The sequence below is a fragment of the Buteo buteo genome, chromosome 9, assembly GCF_964188355.1.
Source record: "Buteo buteo chromosome 9, bButBut1.hap1.1, whole genome shotgun sequence".
NCBI lineage: Eukaryota > Metazoa > Chordata > Aves > Accipitriformes > Accipitridae > Buteo > Buteo buteo.
In genome coordinates, this window is record NC_134179.1 from 43,443,041 (window position 1) to 43,468,477 (window position 25,437).

The 25,437-nt window shown below is 67.4% G+C and overlaps 2 protein-coding genes and 1 long non-coding RNA gene across 11 annotated transcripts; 1 reads left to right on the plus strand and 2 right to left on the minus strand.

The window, feature by feature from the left end:
- Nucleotides 1–579: 579 nt before the first annotated feature.
- On the minus strand, nucleotides 580–8,069 carry PDK2 (pyruvate dehydrogenase kinase 2). 2 transcript variants are annotated; one of them, XM_075036370.1, is made up of 11 exons: nucleotides 7,906–8,069; nucleotides 6,119–6,260; nucleotides 4,782–4,853; nucleotides 4,299–4,483; nucleotides 3,124–3,213; nucleotides 2,756–2,833; nucleotides 2,571–2,647; nucleotides 2,391–2,489; nucleotides 2,159–2,266; nucleotides 1,430–1,543; nucleotides 580–1,334 (listed from the first exon to the last, which is right to left on the minus strand). In XM_075036370.1, exons 1-11 carry the CDS (start codon nucleotides 8,021–8,023, stop codon nucleotides 1,194–1,196), a joined length of 1,224 nt encoding a protein of 407 aa, XP_074892471.1. In that variant the 5' UTR covers nucleotides 8,024–8,069; the 3' UTR covers nucleotides 580–1,193. The 2 variants fall into 2 exon arrangements, with proteins under 2 accessions (XP_074892471.1, XP_074892469.1); XM_075036368.1 differs by having other exon boundaries at nucleotides 2,144–2,266.
- A 139-nt stretch (nucleotides 8,070–8,208) lies between these two features.
- On the minus strand, nucleotides 8,209–24,826 carry ITGA3 (integrin subunit alpha 3). 8 transcript variants are annotated; one of them, XR_012651718.1, is made up of 26 exons: nucleotides 24,541–24,826; nucleotides 17,653–17,774; nucleotides 17,471–17,553; nucleotides 16,740–16,989; nucleotides 16,271–16,354; nucleotides 15,753–15,960; nucleotides 15,322–15,515; nucleotides 14,959–15,047; nucleotides 14,665–14,801; nucleotides 14,360–14,446; nucleotides 14,203–14,270; nucleotides 13,835–13,971; nucleotides 13,347–13,493; nucleotides 13,146–13,243; nucleotides 12,801–12,966; nucleotides 12,639–12,707; nucleotides 12,461–12,540; nucleotides 12,118–12,195; nucleotides 11,803–11,905; nucleotides 11,558–11,728; nucleotides 11,305–11,418; nucleotides 11,045–11,158; nucleotides 10,765–10,863; nucleotides 10,551–10,676; nucleotides 9,847–10,009; nucleotides 9,412–9,588 (listed from the first exon to the last, which is right to left on the minus strand). XR_012651718.1 is itself a non-coding variant. In XM_075036365.1 (25 exons), exons 1-25 carry the CDS (start codon nucleotides 24,774–24,776, stop codon nucleotides 9,430–9,432), a joined length of 3,219 nt encoding a protein of 1,072 aa, XP_074892466.1. In that variant the 5' UTR covers nucleotides 24,777–24,826; the 3' UTR covers nucleotides 8,209–9,429. The 8 variants fall into 8 exon arrangements, 6 of the variants coding, with proteins under 6 accessions (XP_074892466.1, XP_074892463.1, XP_074892468.1 ...); XM_075036365.1 differs by lacking the exon at nucleotides 9,847–10,009 and having other exon boundaries at nucleotides 8,209–9,588; XR_012651717.1 differs by having other exon boundaries at nucleotides 10,551–10,863.
- LOC142034682 (uncharacterized) lies at nucleotides 10,607–12,762 on the plus strand. Its single transcript, XR_012651719.1, has 3 exons — nucleotides 10,607–10,747; nucleotides 12,329–12,523; nucleotides 12,659–12,762. It is a non-coding gene; the product is annotated as an uncharacterized LOC142034682 (long non-coding RNA).
- Nucleotides 24,827–25,437: the final 611 nt, after the last annotated feature.

The window sequence follows — 25,437 nt, forward strand, 5'->3', positions numbered from 1 at the left end:
GGATTTCCGCCCCCCCCCAACTCCCCCACCTTGTTCCGTAACCCCCCTGGCACCCTGAGGGGTCTGGGGGGGTCACAGCCACCCCTCTCACCCCGGTCCCCCGGCACGGTGCGGCACCGGCCGAGGACAGTGCATGGCCTGACCCCCTCCAGACGCGCACACCCCCCAAGTCAGGGTGCGGGGAGTGAACGCTGACACCCCCCCCTCCTCTCCCCCTCCCCAATATGGTGCCCCGGGGGACACCCCAGGAAATAAAAGGGTATCGAGGGCCAGTGCAATCCAGCGCGACCAGCGTGAGCCTGACTGGGATGGGGCTGGGGGACGAGATGGGGTGGGGGGGGGGGCTCGGTGCCAGGCTGGGGGGGCAACGGGAAAGTGGGGGGGACAAAGCACGGCTCCGTCCCAGGACCTGTGTCCCCAAGTGCCACCCTGTGACTGCGGTCAGGGTGGTGTGACACAGCAGCCGCCTCCTAAGCCCCAGGATGGGTAAACTGAGGCACGGGGGGGGGGCACTGACCCAGTTAGAGGGGTTGCAAAGGGGGGTTGGTTCCCGGGACCCCAAAACACCACGCTACGAGCTCAGTCAACATCCACTTTACTGACAGTGGGGGGGTGGGAGTCTGGGGGGGGGGTCAGGGGGAGGTTCCCAAGCAGGTCACAGATTGTGTGGGGAACCCACCTGGGGTGGGGGGCACACACGGGTGAGAACAGCTCAGTAGTGCAATACCAGGGACGGTGCAGGGAACTGAGGCGGGGGGGGGGTGGTTCAGGCCCGGTCCCCCCACCCTGTCAGGGCTGGAGGAGCAGGGAAGTGCTACTGGTCATACTGGGAAAGGATCGGTCCCTCGCTGCCCCTGGGGTACACCACCCTGGGGTGGGTGCCAAGGTGGGGGTGGGGGGCAACAGGGGCTCTACCCCATCCACGCTGCTCCAACGCCACCCCCAGCTACGTACCTAAGTGCCACTAAGGCAAGGGGGGGGGTACTGGGACCCCCCCACCCCACTTTTCACACGCTTCCCGGTGAGCCCTAACAGTCGTTGGCGGGAGGCAGAACCGGGACACTAAAACAACCACGCCGGCATAAAACACCACCCCAGGGTGATGGGGGGACACCCGGGGGGACCCCGGCAGCCGGGGCGAGGGGCTATTTACACCCTGGGGGGGGGCAGTGAGCTCCCTGGGGGGGGTGGTCCTAGGGGACACGGTAGGTGGAGGTGTTCTTGGGCTCGGTACTGGGGACGCACCAGTCCCCCGCCTCCTGGCTAGCCTGGTAGTGCCGCCACGCCGACTTGTTGTAGACGGGCAATCGCTCCACCGAGTCCGTGGACAGGGCCTGCGGGAGACACGGGGGGGGGCTGGGGAGGGCCCTGCGCCCCCCCTCCGCCCCCCCAGAGGCCACCGACCACCCATCCCGGGGGAAGGACCCACCTTTAGGTAGATGACGGCGTCGGTGCCGAAGCCCTCCATGGAGAAGAGCTGCAGGTCCCCCTGGAAGTACTTGGCGTAGAGGCGGGAGATGGGCAAGCCGTAGCCAAAGCCGGCCTGGCAGGGGGGGAGGAGGAGATGGGGTGGGGGGGTGGGGGTCCCTGGTGCTGAGGTTGGCACCCCCAGGGCACCCCAAGCCTCCCCGCGCCACCCCAAGTAGCACCACGTGCACCCATGTGCATCCACGTGCCACCTCCAGGCACCCCCAGCGGTGACCACGCCACTCTCAAACCTCCCCAGGCACCCTAAAATGTCCCCATGCCACCCCCAAAGTGTCCCCATGTCACACCCAAGTGTCCCCACGCCACTCCCAAGCAAGCCCATGCCACCCCTGGGCACCCCAAGACATCCCCATGCCACCTCCAGGCACCCCAAGACATCCCCACGCCACTCCGAGGCACTCCCCAAATGTCCCCAAGCTACCTCAAAATGTCCCCAAAAGCCCCCATGCCAAGCTCAAACCTCCCCACGCCACCCCAAGCACCCCCAAACCTCTCCAAGCCACCCCCACAGCACCCCCATGCCACTCTAGCCACCCTGAAACATCCCACACCACCCCCAGGCACCCCCCAGACGTCCCCCAATGCCACCTCCAGCCGCAGACCCGCACCCCGTCCCCCATCCCCAAGGTCCGTGTGGGACCCCCATGGCACCTACCAGGGGGGCACCTACCAGGGGAGCCCCCCCGGTGCCCAGCTGCGGGGTGGGAGCGGTGGAGTACATGTAGCTGAACAGACGCTCGATCTTCCGCAGGGGGACGCCCATGCCGCGGTCACTCATCTACGAGACATCGGAGGGGGGTGACAACCCTCCTCCTGGCCTCCCCCTTGCCCCCCCCACTAAGTGTCCCCCAGGCAGGGCTCGGGGACCCCCCCCAGGATGGAGGCGGTGGTCCCTTACGCACCTTGATGGAGAGGTCCTCCTGGCCCAGGGCCACCATCACCTTGATGGCCGGCAGCCGCGGGCTGTTCTCGTGGCTCTCCACCGTGGCTCGCATGGCGTTCTGCGGGGGCACGGCACCGGCTGCGGTTTAGGGGACCCCCCCACAACCTCCTTCCCACCCCGCAATGGGGCTGGGGTTTACCTTGAAGAGCTCGAAGAGCATGTGGTAGAGATGCGAGGGGACGTAGACGATGCTGATGGGCTGCTGGGAGTTGCTCGCTGCGGGGAGGAGAGCGGCCGTCAGCATCGGCATCCTCCCCAACCCCCAAACAAGCCACCCGAGAATCCCCTGCCGCAGGGGACCCCCCACCCCAAGCGCAGCCTCACCGTTCACCTCCTCGATCTCCAGGTCAGGCGAGGACATGTAGTACTTGTCACACAGGAGCTTGGCCATGTTGTAGGCGTCTGGGAGGGAGAGGCAGAGGGGTCAGCACCCCTTGCACCCCCCCCCAAAATATTTTTCCATTCCTACAGATCCAGGAAGCTTTTAGGGTCTTCTGGAGTGACCTCAAAGCACAGAGGACTGTGGACACCTTGGCTGAGGCCCACCCAAACTCGTGACACAAGTGGCTCCCAAACAGGAAGATCCCAGGGCACGAGGAAGATCAGGGGGACCTTCAACCACCCGGCACCCCCCACCCGATTCATGCCCCGCCACGGAGGTGGGAGCCCCCCCCCCCCCGGTCCCCACAGACCTCTCACCACGTTGGCCACGCTGCAGTGGGGGTCGATGCTCCCGATGTGTTTGGGGTGCGCGGGGTTGGTGCTGCCGTCGAAGAGCAGTGCTGGGGAAGGGGATGGGGTGGGGGGGGGACAGTGAGCAGTGTGGACCCCACCCTGGCCCCAGAGACACCCAGGACCACCCCCACAGCCCCCCACCCCAGGCTGTACCCAAGGCTGGGCTTACTGCCCGCCCCCCCCCCCCCATTGTGGGTGAAGGGGACATATGGGGCTCGGTGGGGACATGGGGGACAGGGACATGCGCAGGGGCAAGATGGGGAGGGGGATCTCAGGGCAGGGAGGTGCCCAGAGGAGGGAGGGCACAGGGGGCGAAAGGCTGAGGCTGGGGGGGGGATGCCACGGGGGGGTGCTCAGGGACATGCCCAGGGCACAGCTGGGGCTAGTGAGGATGCTCGGGGCAAGATCCTTGGGGCTGGGGGGGACATTTGGGGCAGGATCTCTGGGGCTGGGGGGCACATTTGGGGCAGGATCCCTGGGGCTGGGGGGAGCATTTGGGGCAGGGACAGGATCTCTGGGGCTGGGGGGGACATTTGGGGCAGGATCCCTGGGGCTGGGGGGGACCCTCAGGGAATGGGGATGCTCGGGGCAGGATCTCTGGGTCTGGGGGGGTCGTTTGGGGCAGGGGGATGCTCAGGGCAGTATCCCTGGGGCTGGGGGGGACATTTGGGGCAGGGGAAAGATCAGGGCAGGATCTCTGGGGCTGGGGGGGACCCTCAGGGAATGGGGATGCTCAGGGCAGGATCTCTGGGTCTGGGGGGGACATTTGGGGCAGGGCGATGCTCAGGGCAGGATCCCTGGGGCTGGGAGGGACATTTGGGGCAGGGGCAGGATCTCTGGGGCTGGGGGGGGGACATTTGGGGCAGGATCTCTGGGGCTGGGGGGGGGACATTTGGGGCAGGATCCCTGGGGCTGGGAGGGGGACATTTGGGGCAGGATCCCTGGGGCTGGGAGGGGGACATTTGGGGCAGGGGAAAGCTCAGGGCAGGATCTCTGGGGCTGGGGGGGGACCCTCAGGGAATGGGGATGCTCCGGGCAGGATGCCTGGAGCTGGGGGAGCAGGGTGTGCTCTGGGGGGGGGGAAGCCCAGGGCTGATGGGGACACTTGGGGGGGACCCCCAGGGTCGCTCACTGTGCTGGTTGATGAGCATGCGGATGGAGATGCGGCTCAGGTAGAAGCGGTCGAGGAAGTACTGGATGTTCTGGTTGGAGACGGGGTCGTCCCCGTACGCCTCCTTGTACTCGATGACCCCCTGCGCCATGGTGGGCACCACGTCGTTGTGCCGGTTGCGGATGGTGACCAGGGCGTCTGTGAATCTGGTGGTGGGGGGACACAGGGATGGAGCTGGGGGGAGCACCCGGTCCGGGCAGAGCTGAAATCCAGGCCGGGTTTCCCCAGGAGCTGGTGGCACCGGGGAAAACCCGGAGCAGAATCCAGTGGCACTGGGATGCTCAGGGCACTGTAGGGTGGGGGGCACTTTGGGGGCGATGTAGGGTGCAGGGTGCCAGGACCCCTCGGTGACACCAGCTCTCACCAGTATGAGTCTGGGAGGAGGTGGCACCCCAAGATGGGGGACAAGGGGTGTCACAGATATGCTGTCCCCCCCCAACTTACTGTCCCAGGGTGGCCTGGTCCTCGGGGTCCCTGTCGAGGAACTCCATGATGTCCAGCAGGCTCTGGACGTACCTGGGGAAGGAGCCGGTTACCCCCCACCCGGCACCCCCCAAAAAGAGGGGACGCCCCGGGGACCCCACACCAGGGTGGCACAGGGTACCCTAGGGCACTGCCCCATGCAGGGAGAAGGGCTAAGCACCCCCTCAACCAAGACCACCCCCCCAAAAAAAAGCTACTGCCCCATGAAACCACCCTGTGCTTGGTGGGGGGGCTCAAGCTTATCCCCCCCCTGCTGACACGGTGGCCCTTGGGGACACTTGGGGATGCAGCCCCTCCAACAGGGTGGGGGGCACGAGGGTCGCTGCAAGCCGGGGTCCCCAGCACGAGGGCTGTGGGAGCGTGGCACGGCCGAATCCTGCTGCCTGCCGGCGCTGGCAGGGACGGGCAGGGCTGGCAGGGGCTGAGGACGCCGCACAAACAACTCGTCACGTGGCGGCACTGGGAGAAGGTTCACGCTGCCGGAGCTGGCAAGGGGACACGGCACTTAAAGGGACACCCGGAACCCCCCCCTCGAGGACACGGACCCCCCGGTAATCAGGCCTGGGTCAGCTTTTTTGGGGGGCAGGATGTGGAGGTGGCACCACTGACACCCCCCCCCCCCATGGTTGGGGACACCCCGCTGGCACGGGGGTGTCCCCAAAGGGCCTGCAGCCTTGTCACCCAAAGGTATGCCGTGGCACCAGCTGGGTGCCACCCACCCTGCCAGCCACCCAACCTTGTCGTGTCGTGTGTCCCCCCCCCCCCGGCACCGGCAGCTCCCTCTGGACCTGCTGGGGAGGACAGTTGGTGGCAACGTTGGGACGCGCGGTGGCGGTGGGACCTGCGGTGGCGACGGGACCCCCCCTGGGCGATGGCGTTGGCAAGAGTCGTGTTGGCAATGAGAGCCGTGCAGGTGACAGCGGCGGGACCCCCCCGGTGGCACCCAGCTGGGTGACGGTGGTGGGACCCTTCTGAGTGGGACCTGCAGTAGCGGGACGCTGGGCAGCAGGACCCACAAGTGCCAGCGGTGGGACCCTCGTGATCTACGATGGTGGGACCCCCATGGGCTACAACAGCGGGACCCGTGGTGACAGCAGGACCCATGCAAGTGCCACTGGTGGGACCCTCATGAGCTACAACGGTGGGACCCCCGGCAGCAGGACCCATAGAGATGATGGTGGTGACACCTCCGCACCCAACGCCATACGGGACCGGGTGGTCCCGGAGGTGGCAGGACTCCTGGTGGCAGTGGCCCCTGCCACCTCCCCAGCTTCGGACCCCCCCCCCCCCAATCTCACCAGCTCTGCACCAGCTGGACGGAGGGGGTGCGCAGGACGCGGTCCGGCAGCAGGTTGATCTCCTTCATGATGTTGGAGAGGCGGACGGGCAGCTCCTGCCGCAGGAAGGCGAAGGAGGTCTTCTCGCAGGCATTGCTGGAGCCTGGCAAGGGGGGGGGGGGGGGGCACGGCCAGACAGACGGACACGGGCTGAGCCCCGGCTCGACGCCCCCAGCCCCAGGGCTGGCTTCGCTCTTGCTGCTCCGCTGGTGGGGACTGGGGGTGTACTGGGAAGACTGGAGCAGAGGAGGCAGGAGCAGGTCCCTGTCCCTGGCTAGAGGGGGACCCTGGAGGGGCTGGGAGGGTTTGGGGGGCTCGGGGACACAGCTCAGCCCACTGGGGAGGGCAGGCTGGGTCCCCAGTGCAGCCCAGACTGGGGCTGGGAGCCCCCCCGAGGGGAACTGGGAGGGGAGAAGGACCTGAGCCACCAGCAGAACTGGGGACCCCCAAACGAGACCCTCAGCCCAGTGACACTGGGGTGGGGAGAGCCCCTGCCACAAGGACACACCGAGGTGTCCCCAGGACATGGATGTCCCCAACCAGAAGCCAGCGAGGCGGGGGGGGGGGGTTGCGGGGGCAAAGCTGTCCCCGAGCCCCTGGAGGGGCACATCCCTGGGGACAAGGGACACTGGGATGGAGCTGAAATGTGAGGACTTGAGGGGGGTCCTGGTGCTTGTGGGACGGGGCAGAACTGAGGGGGGGGCCAGGCAGGGGCTGGGGACCCCCAGGGTGCAGCCGCCAGCCTCGGCCGGGACGGTGCGGCCAGGGACACGGGTAAATATAGCGCTGACATTAAAACCCCTGGGGGGGGACAGGAGGGGCCCAGGATGGGTGACAGCGATGGGTGGGGGCACCTCCATCTCCCTGGGGTATTTACCTGGGGTGTTTGCTTGGGGGGGGACGACGGACCTCATGTCGCCCACCCTGAGGGTGCTAGGGGGGCCAGGCAGGTATTTACCCGGCTGCAGGGGGGGACTGGGGGGATGTGCAGGGAACACCTGGCTGGGGGTCCCATGCAGGGGGTTATTTACCCAGTGGGGGTAGGAGGTACCCCACGGGGGGGGTATTTACTGGAGGGAGTATTTACCCAGGGGGTATTTACCTGGAGGGGCATGGGGGGGGATATCCACCCAGCCGTTCCCCAGGGGGATATTTACCCAGGTTGCTACTTGCCTTGCAGAGAGTAACGCCCCCCTGTGGGTGGTTATGGGGGGGCAGAGGGGAGACACCCCCCCCCCCCCAAAACAGAAGCATATCAGGAGACCATGTTCCCAGCCCCTGTTATTTACCCGGGAGTGGGTATTTCCCAGCAGGGGTGGGGAGGAGAGATATTTACCCGGGCCAGAGAGCACTTGGGGGGGTAACACCCCCTGCAAAATATAACAACAAGGTATTTGGGGGGATTGTAGATACCCAGGCCCAGATACCCGCTAGAGCAGATCCCCCCCCCGGTATTTATTTACAGGCGGGGGGGGGGGTGTACTTACCGGGGGTAGGGTGCACGGAGGTCCCTCCCCGGAGCACCGCCCCCAGACCGGGTATTTAGCACGGAGGGGGGGGGGTATTTAGCAGAGAGGGGGGGATATTTACCCGGACCGGCTATAATCTAGGAGGAAAGGAGGGAGCGTTCTCCTTCCCGGGACAGCACCCACGTACACCATACCGGGGGGGTACCCACCCGGGGCGGGGGAGCGGTGGGTCTGTTGGGTGGGGGGGGTGGTGGTGGGAGGGGGGGTGTGGGTATTTACCGAAGTCCAGGAACTGCTTCATGGAGAGCGGTGACGGCGAGAACTTGCTGAAGTGCTCGATGTAGGTGGGGACGCCGGCCAGCGCCGCCCGCTTGCCCAGGCACCGCAGCAGCCGCATGACCGACCCCCGTTCCCGCGCCCCCGGCCCCCCGCGCCCCCAACCCCGCCGCCGCCCCGCCCACCGCCGCGCCGCGCGCAAACAACCCGCCCCGCCGCCAATCAACGGCCGCCTTGCCGCCGGCTCCGCCCCGCTTTACGCTAAGCCCCTCCCGCGCGTCAGCACCGCCCCCCCGAGGGGTGGGGGTGGACACGCCCCCGTTAGCGCTAAGCCACGCCCCCTCCCCCGTTGTAACCTCTTCGAGCCCGGAGCGGACCCGCCGCGTTTAACCCCTCGCTGCCCGGGTCGCCCCGCTACCCCTTCCCGGGGCGCGGGGGGGACACGGGGACGACTGAGCCCGCCGCGGCATCACCCCCCCATGCCCCTGCTCTCCTGGGGTATTGCCCCCCAATATCCCTGCCCACCTGGGATATTTCCTCCCCAATACCCCTGCCTGGGGTGCCTCATTGCCCCCCCCCTTTCTGCCCAGGGTATTCCCCCCCCCCCCCAAAAAAAATCCCCAACCCCTTTCCTCACCAGCCCACACCCCCCATCCTGCTGCCAGCCATGAGACGGAGGGGATAAGAGGTTACAAATCCCGGAGCGAGGCTTTATTGGGCCCCGGCCACAGGGGAGGGGGCGAGTGGGGGCCAGGGGGTGCAGGGACACCCCCCCCCCCCCCCCAGCCCCCAGTACCGACCACGCTCCAGGGCTCAACACTAAAACGCAGACGAGAGAGACACGGAATAACTTAACACCTGGGGCAGCGTCCATGGGGTGGGACAGACCCCCAGCGGGGGATAAGGCTTGCGGGGTGGGGGGACACGGCCTCATGCTCTGCACCCCTGCCCCAAGCCAAAGCTGCAGCCTATGCGGACTGGGTGAGGGGTGCGGGGGGGGGGTATGAAGATGCAGGATCAGGCCCCTGCATTGCTTTGGAGAGAAGGAGGAGGAGGAGGAAGGGGAGGAAGAAACAAGGTCCCCATCCCCACCACCGCACATAGCCTTGGTGAAAGCAGAGGGGAGCCCCGCACCCAGGGAAGGGGGACGCATGGGGGGGTGGCGAGTGTGTCCCAGGGTGCCAGGACGTGTCCCAGTGTGCAAGGACGTGTGTGGGACACGGCCGGAGGAGTGTCTGCATGGGAGGAAGGCACTCGGTGAGACCAGCAGCGGTCACATCGGGGAACGGGGCGGGGGGGGCACATTTGGGGCTCATCCCCATGAGGGTGCAAGGCACGAGCGTGCAAGAGCCGGGCTGCACACCGGCGAGCCCGGCGAAGCGGACAGGAGCGTGCAGAAGCCAGCACCGGGATGCAGCCACGGCCAAGGGGGATTGGGGCAAGGAGAGATGCACTTGTGCAAAGTCAAACACCGGCTCTCGTGCTCCCCTCACACGGGGGAGGCCGGGGGGGGATGGGGTGGGGGGGTCAGTAGTACTTCTCCGGCTCCTGCCATTTGGTCACCCAGTGTTTCTTGCGCCGGCGAGGCAGGAGGCCGCCGGACTGGTAGCGCTGCTCCTGCCGGATCCTCACCGCGTGGTACTTGGGCATGATCCGGTAGTAGCGGGTCCGCTGGAAGAAGTCGCACTGGGAGGGGAGAGGGAGGGGAGAGGGTCAGCGTGGGGCTGGAGAGGGTCAGCGTGGGGCCGGAGAGACCCCAGAGCCGGCAGAGAGAAGAGGCAAAAGGGAGCAGCAGTCCTGGAGCCGCTCGGAGAGACCCCACGGAGCCCACTGTACCCTATAGGGACCTATAGAACCTGGCAGGAGAAATGAGGCAGTGAGGAAGAGGAGAGGAGGCTGAAGAGGAGGAGGATGCCGCTGTAGCCGGCCCCCACGGGGCATTACCAAGCGGGTGACGCGGGCGCCCGGAGGGGGGGCAGCAGGGCTGGCCCCCCCCTTAGTAGTCATCCGTCAGCCGCTTGGTTTCCGACGGCTGGATTCTCATCTCCGCCTTCTGCCCCTTGGCTTCGTACATGGCCCGCGTGTTGGCCCGTCGGAAGAAACCGCACTGCGAGGAAGGAGGCGACAGGGGTCAGGGGGGGACAGGAGAGGAGCTGGGGGGCTCCTGGCCACCCCCCGTGGGGTGGGGGGAGCGGGGCAGCGAGCTGCCCCCATTGCACCCTCACTCTGATGCTCGCCCCTGGGGATGCTGCGGGGTGGGTGGACCTGCAGAGCCACGTAACCCCTCCTGGCCAGAGAATGGGGTGCCCAGGGAGCTGGGGGGGGTCCCCAGGGGGCCGGAGACTCGCCCCCCCCAATCCCTGCAGCGCAGGGGGACGTGGGAGCCAGGGGCTGAGGAGGTGCCATCATCCAGCCCCTGTTTTGGGTGGGTTTTTTTGCAGCACCCAAAATGTTTTGCAGTGGGATTCTCTCTGCTGCTCCTCTTCCTCATCGCTCAGCAGCCGGGCATCTTCCACCCACCGCTCCCGAGCGTCCCGCAGCCAGGCGGGGAGGATGGCAGCCACCAGTGACACGAGCCCATCAGGTCTCAGCGGCACGGCTCCTGCACCCCTTTCCTGGGAGAGGGGGAATCCAGGCACCCCCCTCACCTTCCAGAGGAGGAGGATGATCAGCCCCAGTAGCAGCAACCCGGCGGCCACCGACACCAGCACCAGCCACAGCGCGATCTCGGCCGGCTGCTCCTCCGTCAGCTCCGAGTCCACGTCCACGGAGAACTGGAAGGGCCGAGAAGAGCCTCGTCAGGGGAAGAGCTCCCAGTGGCCCCAGTCCCTCCCAGCCTGTCCCAGTAAGAGCATCACTCACCCGCACCGTGTGGTTCTTCATGTTGATGGTGGGGATGTGGGTCCGGAGGAAGAGTGTGGCCGTGCCGTCCACCTTCACCCGGTCAAAATCGCTGTACTCCTGGGGGGGCACGGATGATGGAAAGGGGGGGACATGAATGACAGAAGGGGTAAGGGATGGGTGTTAGCTTCTGAGCTGAGACCTGGCAAACTCAGTGCCCTGTTTCAGCATGATCCCCCAGGAAGCAGCCCAGCCTTGACCCCCTCCATCCCCAGGCTGTGCCGCAGGGCCCCATGCTGACCTCGATGAAGGTGCTGTTCCACACCCGGGCACGGATGCTGAAGGTGGTGGGGTGCTGGGTGTGAAGGAGGGGGCACTCGAACCAGATGCAGCGAGCGGTGCCCTTGGAGCAGCTCTAGGAGATAAGGGGGGGGGGGCGCGTCAGGGGGGAACCAGAGTCCCCAACGCAGCGCGCTGGTGCCAAGAAGCAGCGTACGCGGCCGTCCCGGTGGGGGGCACGTGCTGCTGGACCCCCTCCCACCCCCTGAAGCCCCCACTCACCAGCACCACCTCCGACTTAGCTTTCTTGGCAGTGGCCAGGGTGATGGGGGGCTCTGCCGGCTCGGGGGCCTCCAGCTCCCGTCTCTGCCGGGATGGAACCTGGTCCTCCAGCAGCTGGGGGGGGGACACACACACGCACGAGCCCCATCAGAGCCCGGGCAGCTTTGCCCACCCGGGGCTGACGGGGCTGGAAGTACCCACGCAGTGGGGCAGGGACACATCCCTGCAAAGGAGCAGGGACAAGGTGACTCACGGTGAGGTTGAGGGGGTTAATGACCCCCCCGGGGGGCTGGCAGGTCTCGTTGCTGTTGACGAGGATCTCGGTGGGATAGAGGAGCCATTTGCCGTTGGGGATCTCGTAGGGCCACTCGAAGCCCAGCAGGATGGTGCCCAGGGTGCCCAGCGACTCGCCCTTGGTAGTCACCTGCGAAGCAGAGGGGGAGATGGAGATCGGCACTCCTGACCCCCCCCACGGACACCGGCCGCCCCCCAGCTCACCTGGAAATCAAAGGCGAGGGGGCTGCCCACGTCCTGCTCTCTCCGCATGGCCGACTCGCCCACCACCGTCCCGCTGAAGTGTGACTGGGCATGGGAGGGGGCTCTGGGGACAGGACAGGATGGCGGGGGGGGGGGCGGACACAGGCATGGTGAGCGGGGCAGAACGGGCAGGGAGCATCTCTGGGGCATCCCTCTGCCCCGTTCCTGGGACACGGGGGCCGTGCCCACTCCCGACGCAGCCAAATTTAGGTGGGGTGGATGGAGGGGATGCAGAGGGATCGGGGTGGGGGGGGGGCACAGCCTTGCTGCACTCACATGGTCAGCGAGGACTGGATGCTGTAGTCCACCAGCAACTTGGCCAGCACGGGCTGCAGGTCCTCCTGGGTGCTTTGCCTGCCGAGGCACTGGGGTCAGCATCTCCCACCGCCGAATAGCTCCCAGACAGTGTGGGGCAGCCCCCCCCCCCCCAAGCAGGAGCCACGGGGTCCCTGTCCCGTCCATCCCAGGAGCCCTGCCTGCTTTCCAGTCCTTCCCGGACCAGCAACGCCACCAGATACGATCCCCATCCACCGCCGCGCTTCCACCGAGCGAAAGAGAAGCCGACGTCGCTCCAGGCACCCTCTTCCCAGCCCATTTCCACCCACCCAGGGACACTCACGTGGACAGGTCCAGCCACACCAAGATCTCCCGCGTGTCCAGCATGATCCCAATGGCCTCGAAGGTGACGATCAGCTCTGCCTGCAGCACAGAGGGACCGTGGAGCAGCTCAGCCGGACCCCCGCCTGCCTGCCAAGCCCCCAAAAAGGGCTGGAGGGTGGCTGGCGGAGAGCACTCACCCTCTGGTTCCTCTTAAAAGGGTTGCCCAGCTCGCACAGCACCGTCTCCGCAATGGTACACGCTCCGCTCTGGGGAGGGGAAGGAGGATGAGGAACATCCCGGCAAAGCCCACCCCGGTCCTCGTCCCTTCTTCAGCCGGGGAGGGGGATGCCAGTGCCTACCGGGCGGACGGAGGAGGGCAGCAGGCTGGCCGGCACGGTGACGTTGAGGAGCGCCTCGTGGGCATCCTCGCCGTTGGAGGGGGTGGTGGGCACGTTGGTGATGTTGATGCTCAGGTAGAGCTTCCGCACGTCCCGGCTGTACTGCAACACCTGGGTACCGTTCAACCTGTGCAGAGACCGTCCTCCGCTCAGCACATGGGTGGCCCACCCCAGCGGGATGGAGACCCCCCCCCCCCCGGCTTCTCCCAGCACAGCCCAGGGTGGGCTGAGGGGCAACCTGTGGCCAAGGGGATAGCACAGCGGGTGGCAGAGATGGATGGGGACCCCGGGGGGACCCGCTGTCACCTGGGCAGGGGCTGGTTCTGGTCAGTGACAAAGCTGCTCTGGAGCTGGAGGTTGCTGTAGCACTTGTTATCGGAGCCGCATTCCTTCTGGAACTCGATCTGGAGGGACAGGGACGTCCCCGTGAGCCTTCTTCCATCCCCCAGGCCAGGCTCGCCGGGGCGCTTGCCCCCCAGCATCTTCATCACATGCCCCCCCCGGCACCTTGGTCTCATTTTCGTGGGACTGGTCCTGGTTGAGGACAGGGAAAGCGTCGAGGGACTGGGGGCCCAGCTGGAAGGTCCTGGGCTTCTCCACCAGCGAGTAGTTCATGGAGAGCACGATGGGGTGCAGCTTGTCTCGGATGTTGTCCTGCGGGGTGGCAGAAATCACGGCAAAGCCTCGGCTCCCTCCCTGGCCCCCCCTCCAGCTCCAGCCAGGCAGCCCCCGGCCACAGCTGGGGTACCAGCTCCTGCCCACGAGACCCAACAAACTCATCACAGGAGGGATAGAGGGATGGATGGAGGAAAGGACGGATGGATTTCCGTCCTTTTCCTGCTGTTCCCAAGACCCTCCGCACTCCGCCATCCCTCTCCCCATCTCCCAGGAGCCGGTCCCCCAGCTCCAGCGCCACGTGTAGAGCAACCCGCGGTGCACGCGCACACGTGTGCGCTCCCGTGTGCACAGACACACGTGCGCTCGCACACGCTCACCAGCAGCAGCAGCTCCTTGGATTCACAGCGGGTTTCGGGCATGGGGAAGATGCCGCGGTAGGTGGCAGAGTGGGTGCCCAAAAACCTGACCCTGGGGGGGTGCCGGTCCTTGTCAGCCTCCAGCGTGTACTCCAGGGCTGCGGGGAGAGCAGAGCGCCGCGGCGTTGCACACACGCGTGCCTCCAACGCAACCCCCTGCGTGCACACGTATCCCCTGCACATCCCCACACGCCAACACGCGTGCATCTTCCCTTAAACGTGTGCTCACACACGCGTCTCCCTGTGGACGCACGCACCCTTGCACAAGTGCTAGTGAACATCCCCCCCCCCCCCAACCCATTCCCACGCCTGCACCCCCGGGCACTCACTGATCTTCTCCTTGTACTTGGGGTCTCCAGCACTCTGGTTGTAGGAGAAGCAGACGGTCACCGTGATACTGGAGGGGGGGGAAAAGGGGGCTCTGAGCGGAGCCGCCAGCACCGCAGGACCACGAGCGGGACCGGCCGCATCGGGCTGGGGGCTCACCAGGAGTCAGGCGTGCACCGGGCAGGGTCCACCTTGCTGGGGGTCACCGTGAAGGTTTTGTTCAGGATGTTGATCACGGGTCGAGCTCTGGGCAGAGACAGGGGTCAGCTGAGCTCCCCAAAACCCGCAGCGGCACAGCCCCTCCTTGCCTAGTACCGGTTCCCAGAGCCGGGCACATCGCTCCGTGCCCACCGCTCCGTGCCCACCTTGCTGCCCCGGGGTGCCGGCAGAGGCAGGAGCCATCCCTAGGAGATGGCAGGGAAGGCAGTGGGCTGCGGGATGCCCACCGGTGCCAGCTCCCTTACCTGAGCAGGACGATCTTCTCCGCCAAGCTGCCCACCAAGAGGTCGGGGTAGGAGTTCCCGTCCACGTCCAGCCCCCCGCTCAGCGAATACCCGAAGGTCTGCATTCTGGCGGGGCCCAGATCCGACCCGCTGATCACCTGGATTTGGGCAGGGGCGGGTGGGATGTCACCCGTTGCTCAGCAGCCCCATGGATCCGGGGATCTACCTGCTGCATCCCACCCCAGAGCACGGAGCGCTCGGAGGGGATGCGGAGCCCCGCTGCCCCGGTGAGGGGCTCCCCACGGGGGTCATTACCTGCCGGGGTTTATCCAGCAGCCCTTCTGCGCTGCTGTGGTAGATGTAGACCTTGCCGGGTCCCTCGAAAGGAGCCCCCACAGCGATATCTGTGGGGAGAAGAGCAGGATCAGCCCCGCAGGGATGGGGCTGCCCCGTAGTACACCTCCACACCTCCTCCACCCCTCTTCAATCCCCCCCCCCAACTCTCACCCAACCCCTCTCATCCTTGAATGCATCCCCCCTCCCAAGATGCACCCCATCTCCTCCTCTTCACCCCAAACCTCTCCAGAGACCCCCCCCCACCTCAAGTGAGATCCCCTCTTACCTGAAGAAGCCCCCAACCCAAAGACACCCCCCCCCCAAGGGTCCCCAGCCCCTCACCCTGAAAGCCATCCTGGTTGATGTCCCCGATGCTGGCCACGGCGAAGCCGAAGGCGGAGTAGCTGGGGCCGGTGAGGACGAGGCTGGGGTGGGACTGGAAGCCCCCCACCTCGTTCATGTAGACATACACGGCCCCCCCCACCTCCTGCTTCCGCTGGAAGTAGTACGGGGCTCCCACCACCAGATCTTGCCACCTGCGGGGCCGAGGGGCCGGTCAAAGTTGGGGGCTGCGACACAACCCCACCCTGACACACCAGACCCCCCCCCTAAAAAGATGACTCCCCCCCAAAAAAACCTCCCCACCCCTAAAGCTGTGCCCCCCACTCCACGCTATGACCCACAGAGACCCCGCTTGAGCTGCAGGATGTCCCAGGTGAGACCCCAAACCCCCAGGAGCTGGGGGGGGGGGAATCGCGGCCCCCCACCCTCACCCGTCGTTGTTGAGGTCTGCCAGGGCCACGGCGCTGCCGAAGTAGGAGCCGACCTGGTGCCCGGGGAGGACGAGGCTCTTCTGCAGCGTCTGCTGGGCGCTTTGGCTCAGCAGGTACACGGCGCCCGTGTGCTTGTACCGGGGAGCGCCCGTCACCACCGTCACCGCGTCCCGCTGCAACACCGCGCTGCCCACCTCCGCCGTGTACCCTGCCACCAAACGCACCCCCCGCCGCCACGGTGAGACGGGGGCCAGCACGGTCTGACATCTCCAGACCCAGTGTCCCCCCACCACGACCACCTCCAGCCCCCCCCGGAACACCACGGTGTCAGCACTACGCCCCTGCTCCCATCATCCCTGGGGAATGCTGGGGGGGGGGTCTCCAAGCCTCCCTAAACCCCCCACCCCTTTAAAATCCACCCCCAATCTTCCCCCTAAATCCACATCCCCCAAAACCTCCTCCTTGCTCCAAATCCCCCCTCCCCAAGGGGGATGCCCCCCGCCCTGCTGCCCCCCCACCTATATAGGTATTGCCGCGCCTCTCGTTGGCGTAGGAGAAGTCGTGCAGGTCCCACATCTCCCGCTGCAGCATGTAGTCGGTACCTGCAACGGTGTCGGGGGGGTTAACCCCGCAGCGGGGGGGCAGCCCCTCACCCCCAGCTCAGCACCCGCTCCCCTTGCACGCCCGCAACGCGCGTGAGCACGCAGGCGGCCGGACGCGCGTGCACGGACACGCTCACCCACGCGCGGAGGGTTTGCACGGGTGCGTTGATAAGCACACGGACGATACGTGTCGGGCACGCTCACGCACATCCACACGCACGAGCACGCAAATACGTGCACGTGGGCACGTAAGCGCGCGCAAGCGCGCGCGCACGCGCGTGCTCCAATGTCCACGCACGAGGGGATGCCCCGTGGGCGTACGGGCATCGGGCATCCCCGGGAAAGGGGGCTGCCCACCCCTGCCCACCTCCCCAGGCACACGTACCTTGCCAGTTATAGGCACCGGGCGCCCCGAAATAGATGATGTTGGCGGTGAAGCCGGCGCTGGTGCCCATTTGGCACATGCCGGTCTCGTCGGCGTCCGTGTTGGAGTTGCACATCTCGTTGTGGTAGGTCTGCCACTCGTCGCTGATGTTGAGGCGCAGGTCGTTGCCCCGCACGTAGCACTTGCCCACCATACGCCGCTGGTCCTCGCTGCCCGACCACAGCACCTTGGTGTAACGGTGAGCGCAAGCCTGCCGGGACAGCACGGCATCTGCTTTCAGTGTCTGGTGGCACCCCTAAAAATCAGGGGCCACCACCCCCTGCCCCTTTGTGCTGCCTCTGCCCCCATCCTGGCGTCAGGTCGTATATACAGATTCTGCCCTGCCATTAACGCAGCCCATACCCAGAGTTATCCCGCCTACGACGGTCTATAGGGTATGACGCTGTCCTGCCACCCGAAATGCTCCGGAGAGCTTCAGTCCATCCCCACCAGCCCACCCTGCCAGGAGAGGGGGTCCGCACACCACGTCACCCCACAGCCCCCAGTCCCAGGGGACCGGGGAAGCCCTGCGGTGCCTCTGCCCGGGGACACACGCGAGACCCACGTGAAACCACCAGCAGCTCCCTGGTGCCCTCGAGCAGCCGCGCGAGGCGGTGGCTCAGCCCCGGCACAGGCGCGTGCGAAGAAATCGGGGCGCGCGTGCGAAGAAATCGGGGCGCGCGTGCGCTCACCAGCACCCTCCCCGCCGGCTGCCGCTGGCTGGCCACCGTCACCCCCAGCCACATATCGTCGATGATGGCTTTGTCCGGTTCACCTGGGCGAGAAAGAGCCAGCGTGAGAGTGGGGATCCCCCAGAGTACCTGGGGGGGGCGGGGAGGGAGGCGTTTCGGGGTGCCCCGGGGCACTCACGTACTCTTCAACTCGATGTCGAGCGGTTGGCAGTCGTTCCTGAAGGCGGTGAGGGGGCAGGCGTAGACGGCGCCCGTCCGCGTGCCGTTTGCCGGCTCCACATCTCGGGGGGCTCCCACCAGCAGCCTGGGGGGGGGGGGGGGGCAGAGAGGGGGTGGGTGGGGGAGCGGCAGGTCCACCCACCCCAATGGCCTTCCGTCACATTTTGGGGGGTGCAAAGCCAGGCAGGCTGCCCCAGGGAGAGGGTGGTGGGGTGCGATGGCTCGACACCCCCAAATAACGGGGGGGGGGCAGCGGACCCCCAGCCTCATCTCCAGAGGAGGAATGGGGGTTCCTCTTGGATGGGCGTGCGCGGGGCTGGCAGCGACCAGCCTCTCGCTCCCAGCACGTGGGCGCACGAGCACGCCGAAAGGTCTCACGAGACGGCAAAGGGACAGACCCCCCCGCCCTTCTCCGGGTGGGGGACAGACGGACGGACACGCTCCTCGCGGGACCCGATCCCAACCTGGGCTCACGACTGAGCCCCCCCATCCCGGTGTACGGTGGGCGCAGGAATAAGGGGCTGAGGCTGACGCCCTGCCAACCTCGCACGCCGCGCTCGCCGTGCCGGTAGGGAAAGCGAAGCGGGGAGCAGTTTGGCACGAACCGGCCGAAACCAGGGGCCCCCACGCCTGTGTAAACAGCCGCAACCCTTCCCGGCCAACCTTTGAGCCGACGGCGAAGCCGGGGCCTCCGCGGCACAGCTGCGGCGTGTCCGGCAGACAGGCTCGCCGCCTCCGGCCGCCGTGCCGTGGAATGCCGTGAGAACTGGACGTCCCAGAAAAATGGGGAGGGGGGGGGGGGGAGAGACCCTTCAGGAGTGGGGAGGGTGAGCTGGGACCAGCTCCAGGAGGGGCACACGCGCATCCCCTCTTCTCGGAAAGCGTCTGGGTTTGCGTCGTCTCCTCTGGGTAGCACTGGGGGTCCTGGGGGGAGGCAGCACCCTTCCGGGGGGGGGGGTGACTCAGACCCCTGGGGGGGGCACAGACATCCCGGCTGAGTCACAGTGATGCCACGCAGCGGGGGGGGGGGGGGGGTGGAGGACATTGGCATCCCTGGATGGGTGCCCAGGCTGGAGATGCAACACCCGCAGCTCCACGTGGACTCATCCCCCAGGGGCTTTAAGGTGATGCTGAAGGGACCCCAGCACCCACCCGAAACCCCCCCCACCCCAAGGGAAGAGGCTGGGGATCCCAGGTAACAGAAGGGCACAGGATCCGTAGCCCTGCCACAGGGCTGGGGGACGAAAGGAGGACCCGGCCTGCCTGGGGGGCTCCGGAAAGGCCAGCCTTTCCGCCGGGAAGTCCTTCGGGATCTCGAGGACAATGGCGCGGAGGAGGCACGGCCGCACGGTGCCAGCAAAGGAAGCGCGTCCCCACTCGTAGGCAGGATGGAGGCAGGCTGCCGGAGGGGGGGGGGGACACACAAGGCACCCAGGTAGTTGCCACAGCCCCTAGACCTTATCACAGGGCACTGGGGTAATGAGCTGGCCAGTTCTCAGCGCGGCCAGCCCGGCTACCGGCAAGGACGGGGGCAAATTTGGCTGTCCCCATCCCACTGCCATCGGGAAGGGAGCGATGGGGAAAGCAGAGCTGAGCAATGCGAAGCCGGGAACGCGGGCGCGTCCGGGCAGCGCCGGGGCGGCTGACTCAAAGCCCAGGCGCAGGAGGAATGTGGGGCCCCAGGCAGCCCCCGTCCCGGCACGTCAGGGCCCCCCCCCCCGCCACCTCCTCCATGCCCGCCCGGCCGCTGACGGGGCACAGCCGGCGGCATCGCTCCGGCTGAGTCAGCCAGATGCTGCAGGTGGGGGGGGGGGGGGGATGGCATCACTCAGCCATAGAGGAGCCCCCCCAAGGGGTGTAATTGGGGGGGGGTCCGCTCCCCCATCCCGGGGAATGCTGGGCTGGGGATGCCAGCGGCACCTGCATCCCCCCCGGGAAAGCGGGACCCGCCGGGTGTGAAGGCGAAGTCGTTTCCTCCTGACTTTTTCCAGCCTGGCACAAAGAAATCTGCCCCCCCCCCTAATTCCTGTTGTGTCCCCCCCCCCACCATATACCTGAGGGACGCGGTGGGGACAAGGGACACCATTATCCCCCCTTACCTGAAGGGGAAGTGACTCAGTGCAGCCGTGCTGTGACTCAGGGCTGGAGGGAAAAGCTGGGGGGGGCGGGAAATGGGGGGGGGGTCCTGCTCCCCCACCCTGAGCCCCAGCAGGACCCACAGCCCTCGGGTGCTGCCCCACCGTCAGCGTGGCTCCTGGGGGACAGGGACACGAATTTGGCCCCTTGTCTGGCCCAGCCTCCCCGGGTGGTCCTGGCTCCAAGCAAAGCCATTCCCAACCACCAGCGCTCCCCACGGCTGTGCCCCGTGGGTCCCCTCCGGGGGGGGGGGGCGGGGGGGCCGGTGGGAGCCGACCCAAGCCAAGCAGCTTCGGCGTCTCGCTGCCTCCAGCCAAGACTTCCCAGCATGGCAGCCCACCCGTGGGATCTGCTCCTGGGGTGGGGGGGGAAGGTTGGGGGATGCTGGGGGCTTCCGAGCTTCACTGGAGCAGTGGGGGGGGGGGGGGTGCACAGACCGCCCCCCCCCCCGCCTCCTTCAACCCATGCATGCCCCAATGTGCCACGCAGCGACCTCGAGACCCAGGAAAACCAGAAGCTGGGATGCTGGGACTCCCATCTCAGGGAGGCCAGGACCAGTCTGTGGCACTGGTCCCACTCGAGTTGGGGGGGGGGGGGGGGGACGGACACCCACGAGGAGATGGGGCTCAGCCCAGGCTGTGTGTTCGGGCAACAGAAAAAAGTCCGGGATGGTCAAACAGCAGCAAGAGGGGGAGGCTGGGAAGGGAGGGAGGCAGGAATGCGAGAGGCCGTGGCCCGTCCTAATCCGCCCTGGTAAAACGGGGCAGTGGGGGGGGGATGGTGGCGGGGAGGGGGGGGGCTCCCCGCCGGTGCTGGCTGAGCCAGGAGAGGCGGCTGCGGGATGGTCTTGGCACTGATCGGCCCCGAAATGTGGGGGCGGGAGAGGTCCGGTGAGGATGGCGAAGGGGGGATCCGATGGGGACGCCGCAGCACGCACCCCCCCCCCCCCCCCAGAGCCCCCCGCTCCCCTCCCCGGGGTGGGCGCCAGGCGGGGAGCAGCTGGGCAGCGAGCGCAGCACCTCATCCATCTCCCGACACGCTCGAGGGGTGACAAGCGGTAGAGTGGGCTCCGGCACAGCACCCCATCCTGCTCCATCCCATCCCTGGACACGGGGACCCCCCCCCCCCCCCCCCCGCCTCCACGGCTCCAGGTTTGAGAGCTCAGCTCCGCTATTGGGCTGCAGGGCCCCCCAAGAACCCCCCCTGAACCCCCAAAGGCAGGCAACCAAGGGGTGTCCCTGGCATAGCCCACCTCCCCAAGGCTCCGGGCCAGTCCCAAACCACCCCCCAGCACCCCAACACCCCCCCAGCACCACTATGTTTGCAATGGGGGGGGGGCCCCTGCAATGATCGATTCCCCCCGGGGAGCCCTGAGCAGGCAAATCCGCTGATGCCCGCGCCAGAAAGGAGGTGGGAGAGGGAGACGTGGCTCCTCGAAGCAGCGAGGGATGGACGGACGGACAGGATGGATGGATGTGACCCCCCGGGCGCCGGCCCCACCACAGCACATCCGTCCCCCCTCCGCCTGCCAAAGAGCCGCAGCCCCATAGGACCCCGGCGGCTTTCGCCGGCCCCCGGCCAAGGCGGGGGGAGCGCGGCCAGGCCAGCTCTGGCAATCGGCAGAAAAATTAGGCGAGGGGGAGGAAAAGCTGGGAATTCAGCTGGCCCCGCTGCCGGCCATGCTCTCCTCCTCCCCACTGGCCAGCTGGGACCAGAAAGACCCCCAAGCATCGGACAGAGCCCCTGCTCCCCCACGCACACAGGAGGGAAACTGAGGCACCCAGAAGGTTGCAGACGTGGGTGCCGCCTCCTGCCTCCCCCCTGGCTGCAGGTACAGGGTCCCCGGCACAGAAGCACCGTGCCTCAGTTTCCCCATGTCGTTCAGGGACCACCAAACCCCCATGGGTCGGATTCCCCTGGCACCGCCGGATCCTGCCGGCACGACCTCAAGCTGAATCACGTCCCCTGAGTCCACGGGAGCGGCCGGACCCGGCACGGGCAGCCAAAAGGAGTTTCTTAATCTCGTGGAGACTGATAACGCCGCTGCTTCCACCTCGCCTTCACCTGGCCTGGGGAGGAGTGAGCAAACAAACCTTTGCATGGGCACAGCTCCGGGACATGAAAAACACCGCAGGGGTGGAGGGGGGGCGGGGGGGAACGACGACAGGGGACTCCAGCGTCACACCAGCCGTGCCAGCCTGGTGTGTGTGTCCCCCCCCACCGGGAAGGGGGTCTCCCCAGCCCGCCGGGAGATCCGGAATGCCAGCTGTGCTCCGGAGCATCCCTCCCACCCCACCGCCATCCCAACACCTCCGGCAGCCGCACAGCATCGAGGCCCCAAAAAAATAAACCACAGGACACCCTGCCCCCCCCCCCCTCCACCCCAGCGAGGATGATGGTGGCAGGAAGCGTCCCTTTCCTGTCCCCACCCCGGTTGCAGCAGGGCTGCACCTGCGAGAGTTTGCCCGGCAAGCAAAGGGCAGGGAAAACTTCCATCCGCTGCCGGGACCGAAGGAAGGGAGCGGGTTTTCCCCCATGGTGCTGCAGCCCGGCTCAGCACCCCCCAACCCCGGCTTGTGGCTCAGCTATGGGGAGGAAGAGCAGGGCTGCCTGCCCTGGGATGGCGGGGGGGGACACATCTGTGCCGGTCCCACCTCACCACATCCACCCGGAATGGTTCTGATAACCCAGGTCGGAACAACGGACACCCTCACGGACGGAGCAAACCCTGCGGCTCTTCCAGCCCTCTGCCACGCTCCTGCCTGCACCGTTCCCCCCCCCACTCCCCGAGCTAGGAGCGAGGGGCAGGTAGCTCCCCCAGTTTGCAGGAGGGCGGCTGGCCATCGGGATACCGACACCGATATTTATCTCCTGCCACTTCCACGAGAAGCAAGTGCCTCCCCGGACCTGCCCGCAGCGAGCGAGCCGGGCCCTGGTTAGGCAGGAGCTGCCCGCACTCGCCCCGGCCCCCCCTCCTGCCCACGAAGGCAGAGCTGCCTGCGCGGCCCATCCAGGTCCGCTGCCCGCATCCGAGGCTCCGTGGGGAAGCAGGGACACGCTGGGCATCCCACGGCCCCTCCATACTCACAAGGATCCCCCTGTGTCCCCTGCAATGGGGATGGGCAGCTGGGGCGGGGGGGGGGGCTCCCAGGGGAAAGGGGTGCAAATTCCCCCGGGGGTTTTACACTCCAAAGCCTTTCCCCCCCGCCCCAGCCCGCAGAGCCTCCGCGCCTCGCCAGCATCACGCTCAGACACGCACGGGACACGTGGCCCACGCTGGGGGATCACAAGCCTGTGCCGAGGCCAAAGCCCCCCAAATTCCGCACACCCCCCCCCCCCCAGGCAGGGCAACAGCCAGCGCCAACATCTCGGGAAGACGGACGAGCCGATCTGTCCCGGTGCCAGCCAGGAACCTGACGCCGATGTCCCCCCGCCAGCTGCTCCGATGTCACCAGAGCCGGGGAAACCCAGCTATGGATGGGAGCCAGCGTGTCCCCACGGCGAGGAGGGATCCCCGGGGGTGCTGGGCCGGCTCCTGCACCCCCCCGCAGCTGCTCCGCGGGGGAACGGCTTCACTCCCTCCTGGACGGGAGCAACAAGACATCCCACGGCGGGCGAGCAGCCGAAATGCATCTCTGGAATGCGGAGCAGCAGATGCCTCCGTCCAGCAGCTGCCACCGGTCCCTTCACCATGGGCACAGCAAAAAAAAGAGGGAGCCCTCCGGGTCTCCAAATGGGCCCCCCCAATCCCGCAGCTGGGAGTTGCACGGGAGGGTGAGCCAGCAAAAAAACCTGTGCCCCCAAGCGAGAAAAAAAAAATCCCAACCCAACCCCTGCGCCGGCGCCTTCTCCCCAGCACGCACACGCAACTCGCACCTCCGGCTGGGAGGGATGGGAGCTGGGGATGCTGCCCATGGGGGGGTCCGGCTGAGCCAGAGGTGGGGGGGGGGACACACACACAACAGCAGGGGACGTGGCGAGTGACAGTGGCGGGATTGCACGGGGAATGCACCGGCTGAAAAGGGCTTTTGTTGGGGTTTTGCTCGACAGCAGGAATTACAGTTCAACAGGTTCCCCAGGGCTGCTGGATGGGGACGGAGCTTCGCCAACAGCCGGCCAAAGTTGAAGGGGGGACGCGAGGGGCTTCGCAACCGCCCCGCTGAGGGTCAGCGCTGACGGTGCCGAGCCGAGACCCCGCGGGTGGGGATGGCTCCCACCTCCCGGGGGTGGCCGCCAGCCTCCGTGCCCACCGGTGCTGTCACGGCGTGTCCCTGCTCTGCTGCCCAGTATCACCGGGGTCCTGTGCTGGTGGGGGGGGGGGCCGCACAGTGGGTGCTCAGCACCCAGGGAATAAGGGTGGGGGGGGAAAACCCCAAGGTCAGGACGGGACCCCCTCCAATAAAGGGGTGCGGAGCAAAGCCACGAGCAGGGGCTAACCACCCGAGGAGCTGTTTTACGGCATAGATCCCCCTTACCCAAGGCTCTGGGGCCGCTTTCTCCCACGAGGGACCCCCCCCCAGCACCCAAACCCCACGGGACGCCCCTCTCCCTGCACCTTAAACCCCACCAGCTCCTCCTCCCGCCCCCCACGGCGACGAGAGCAACCCGGGGACCTTTGCCCCCGCCCGGGAGACCCCCCACCCCGGGGGACCCCCACCCCGGGGGACCCTCCCTCCCCCCCGGGAACCCCCCCCCTCCACTCCCTCCGCACTCACAGACACCTCTCCTCCCGCTCGGTCTGACGGTGCAGCGCTACCGAGAAGCCGAAGAAGCCGTCGGGGGTCGCGCCCTCCTTCAGCACCGGGAAGGTGCGGTCCAGGTTAAAGGCGGCGGCACGGCCGAGCAGCGTGCCCAGCACCAGCAGCAGCAACCCCGGTACCGGAGGAGGAGGAGGAGGAGGAGGAGGAGGAAGAGGCGGCGGCAGCAGCAGCAGCCGGCGGCACCGCGCCATGTCCCGCACCGGTTTCCCGGAGCCGCCACCGCCGGACCGCGCCCCACCGGGGCCGGTGCGCTGCGGGGCGGGGGCGGGGCCGGGCGGGGCGGGCGCGCGCCCTTCCGGGCACTCCCCTTAAAGGGGCCGCGCGCGCACACGCATCTCTTCCTCCTCCCCCCCCCCCCCCCCGTTCAAACCGGGCACCTGCGGGGGGGGGGGAGGGGGGGCGGCGCCCCGCGCGTGCGCAGCGGGGAGGCGGGGACATACCTGCGCGTGCACGGCGGGAGCAGGCGCGCTGGCGCGCGCCCCGCCCACCTCCGGGGCACCGCCTCATCCACCCACTTCTCCCCCCCCCCCCCAGCCCACGCACACGCTCGCCCACCCGCCACGCGCAACCGTGCCCGCACTCGTGGGACGGCTCCGCCCACTCCAGCGGCCCCTCCTGGCCTGGCCCGGCCCTGGGCCGTGGGAGGTGAGGGGGGGCAGTGCCCCCCCCCCAAAAAAAACCCTCCACGGGCCCTGTGCTGCACCCTGCGCTGTCCCAGGGGACCCCAAGGGTGGCACCCACCTCCTTGCACCCCCCTACCTGGGACCTCTACACAGGAGACACCCCCCCCCCACTTCGGACCCCCATGATGGATCCTTTGGGATAAGATTCCCCCCCCCGGGATGAGACCTC

Excerpts from the sequence above, each read along its gene's own strand:
- PDK2 (XM_075036368.1), bottom strand. The coding sequence starts at position 8,023 with ATGCGGCTGCTGCGGTGCCTGGGCAAGCGGGCGGCGCTGGCCGGCGTC. Across the intron at positions 3,214-4,298 it reads CATGCTCATCAACCAGCACA|CACTGCTCTTCGACGGCAGC; the intron begins GTGAGCGACCCT and ends CCCCTTCCCCAG. Across the intron at positions 1,335-1,429 it reads ACGCCGTCATCTACCTAAAG|GCCCTGTCCACGGACTCGGT; the intron begins GTGGGTCCTTCC and ends TGTCTCCCGCAG.
- ITGA3 (XM_075036362.1), bottom strand. The coding sequence starts at position 24,776 with ATGGCGCGGTGCCGCCGGCTGCTGCTGCTGCCGCCGCCTCTTCCTCCT. Across the intron at positions 15,516-15,752 it reads GCAGACCTCAACAACGACGG|GTGGCAAGATCTGGTGGTGG; the intron begins GTGAGGGTGGGG and ends TCGGCCCCGCAG. Across the intron at positions 13,494-13,834 it reads CCAAGGAGCTGCTGCTGCTG|GACAACATCCGAGACAAGCT; the intron begins GTGAGCGTGTGC and ends GCCACCCCGCAG.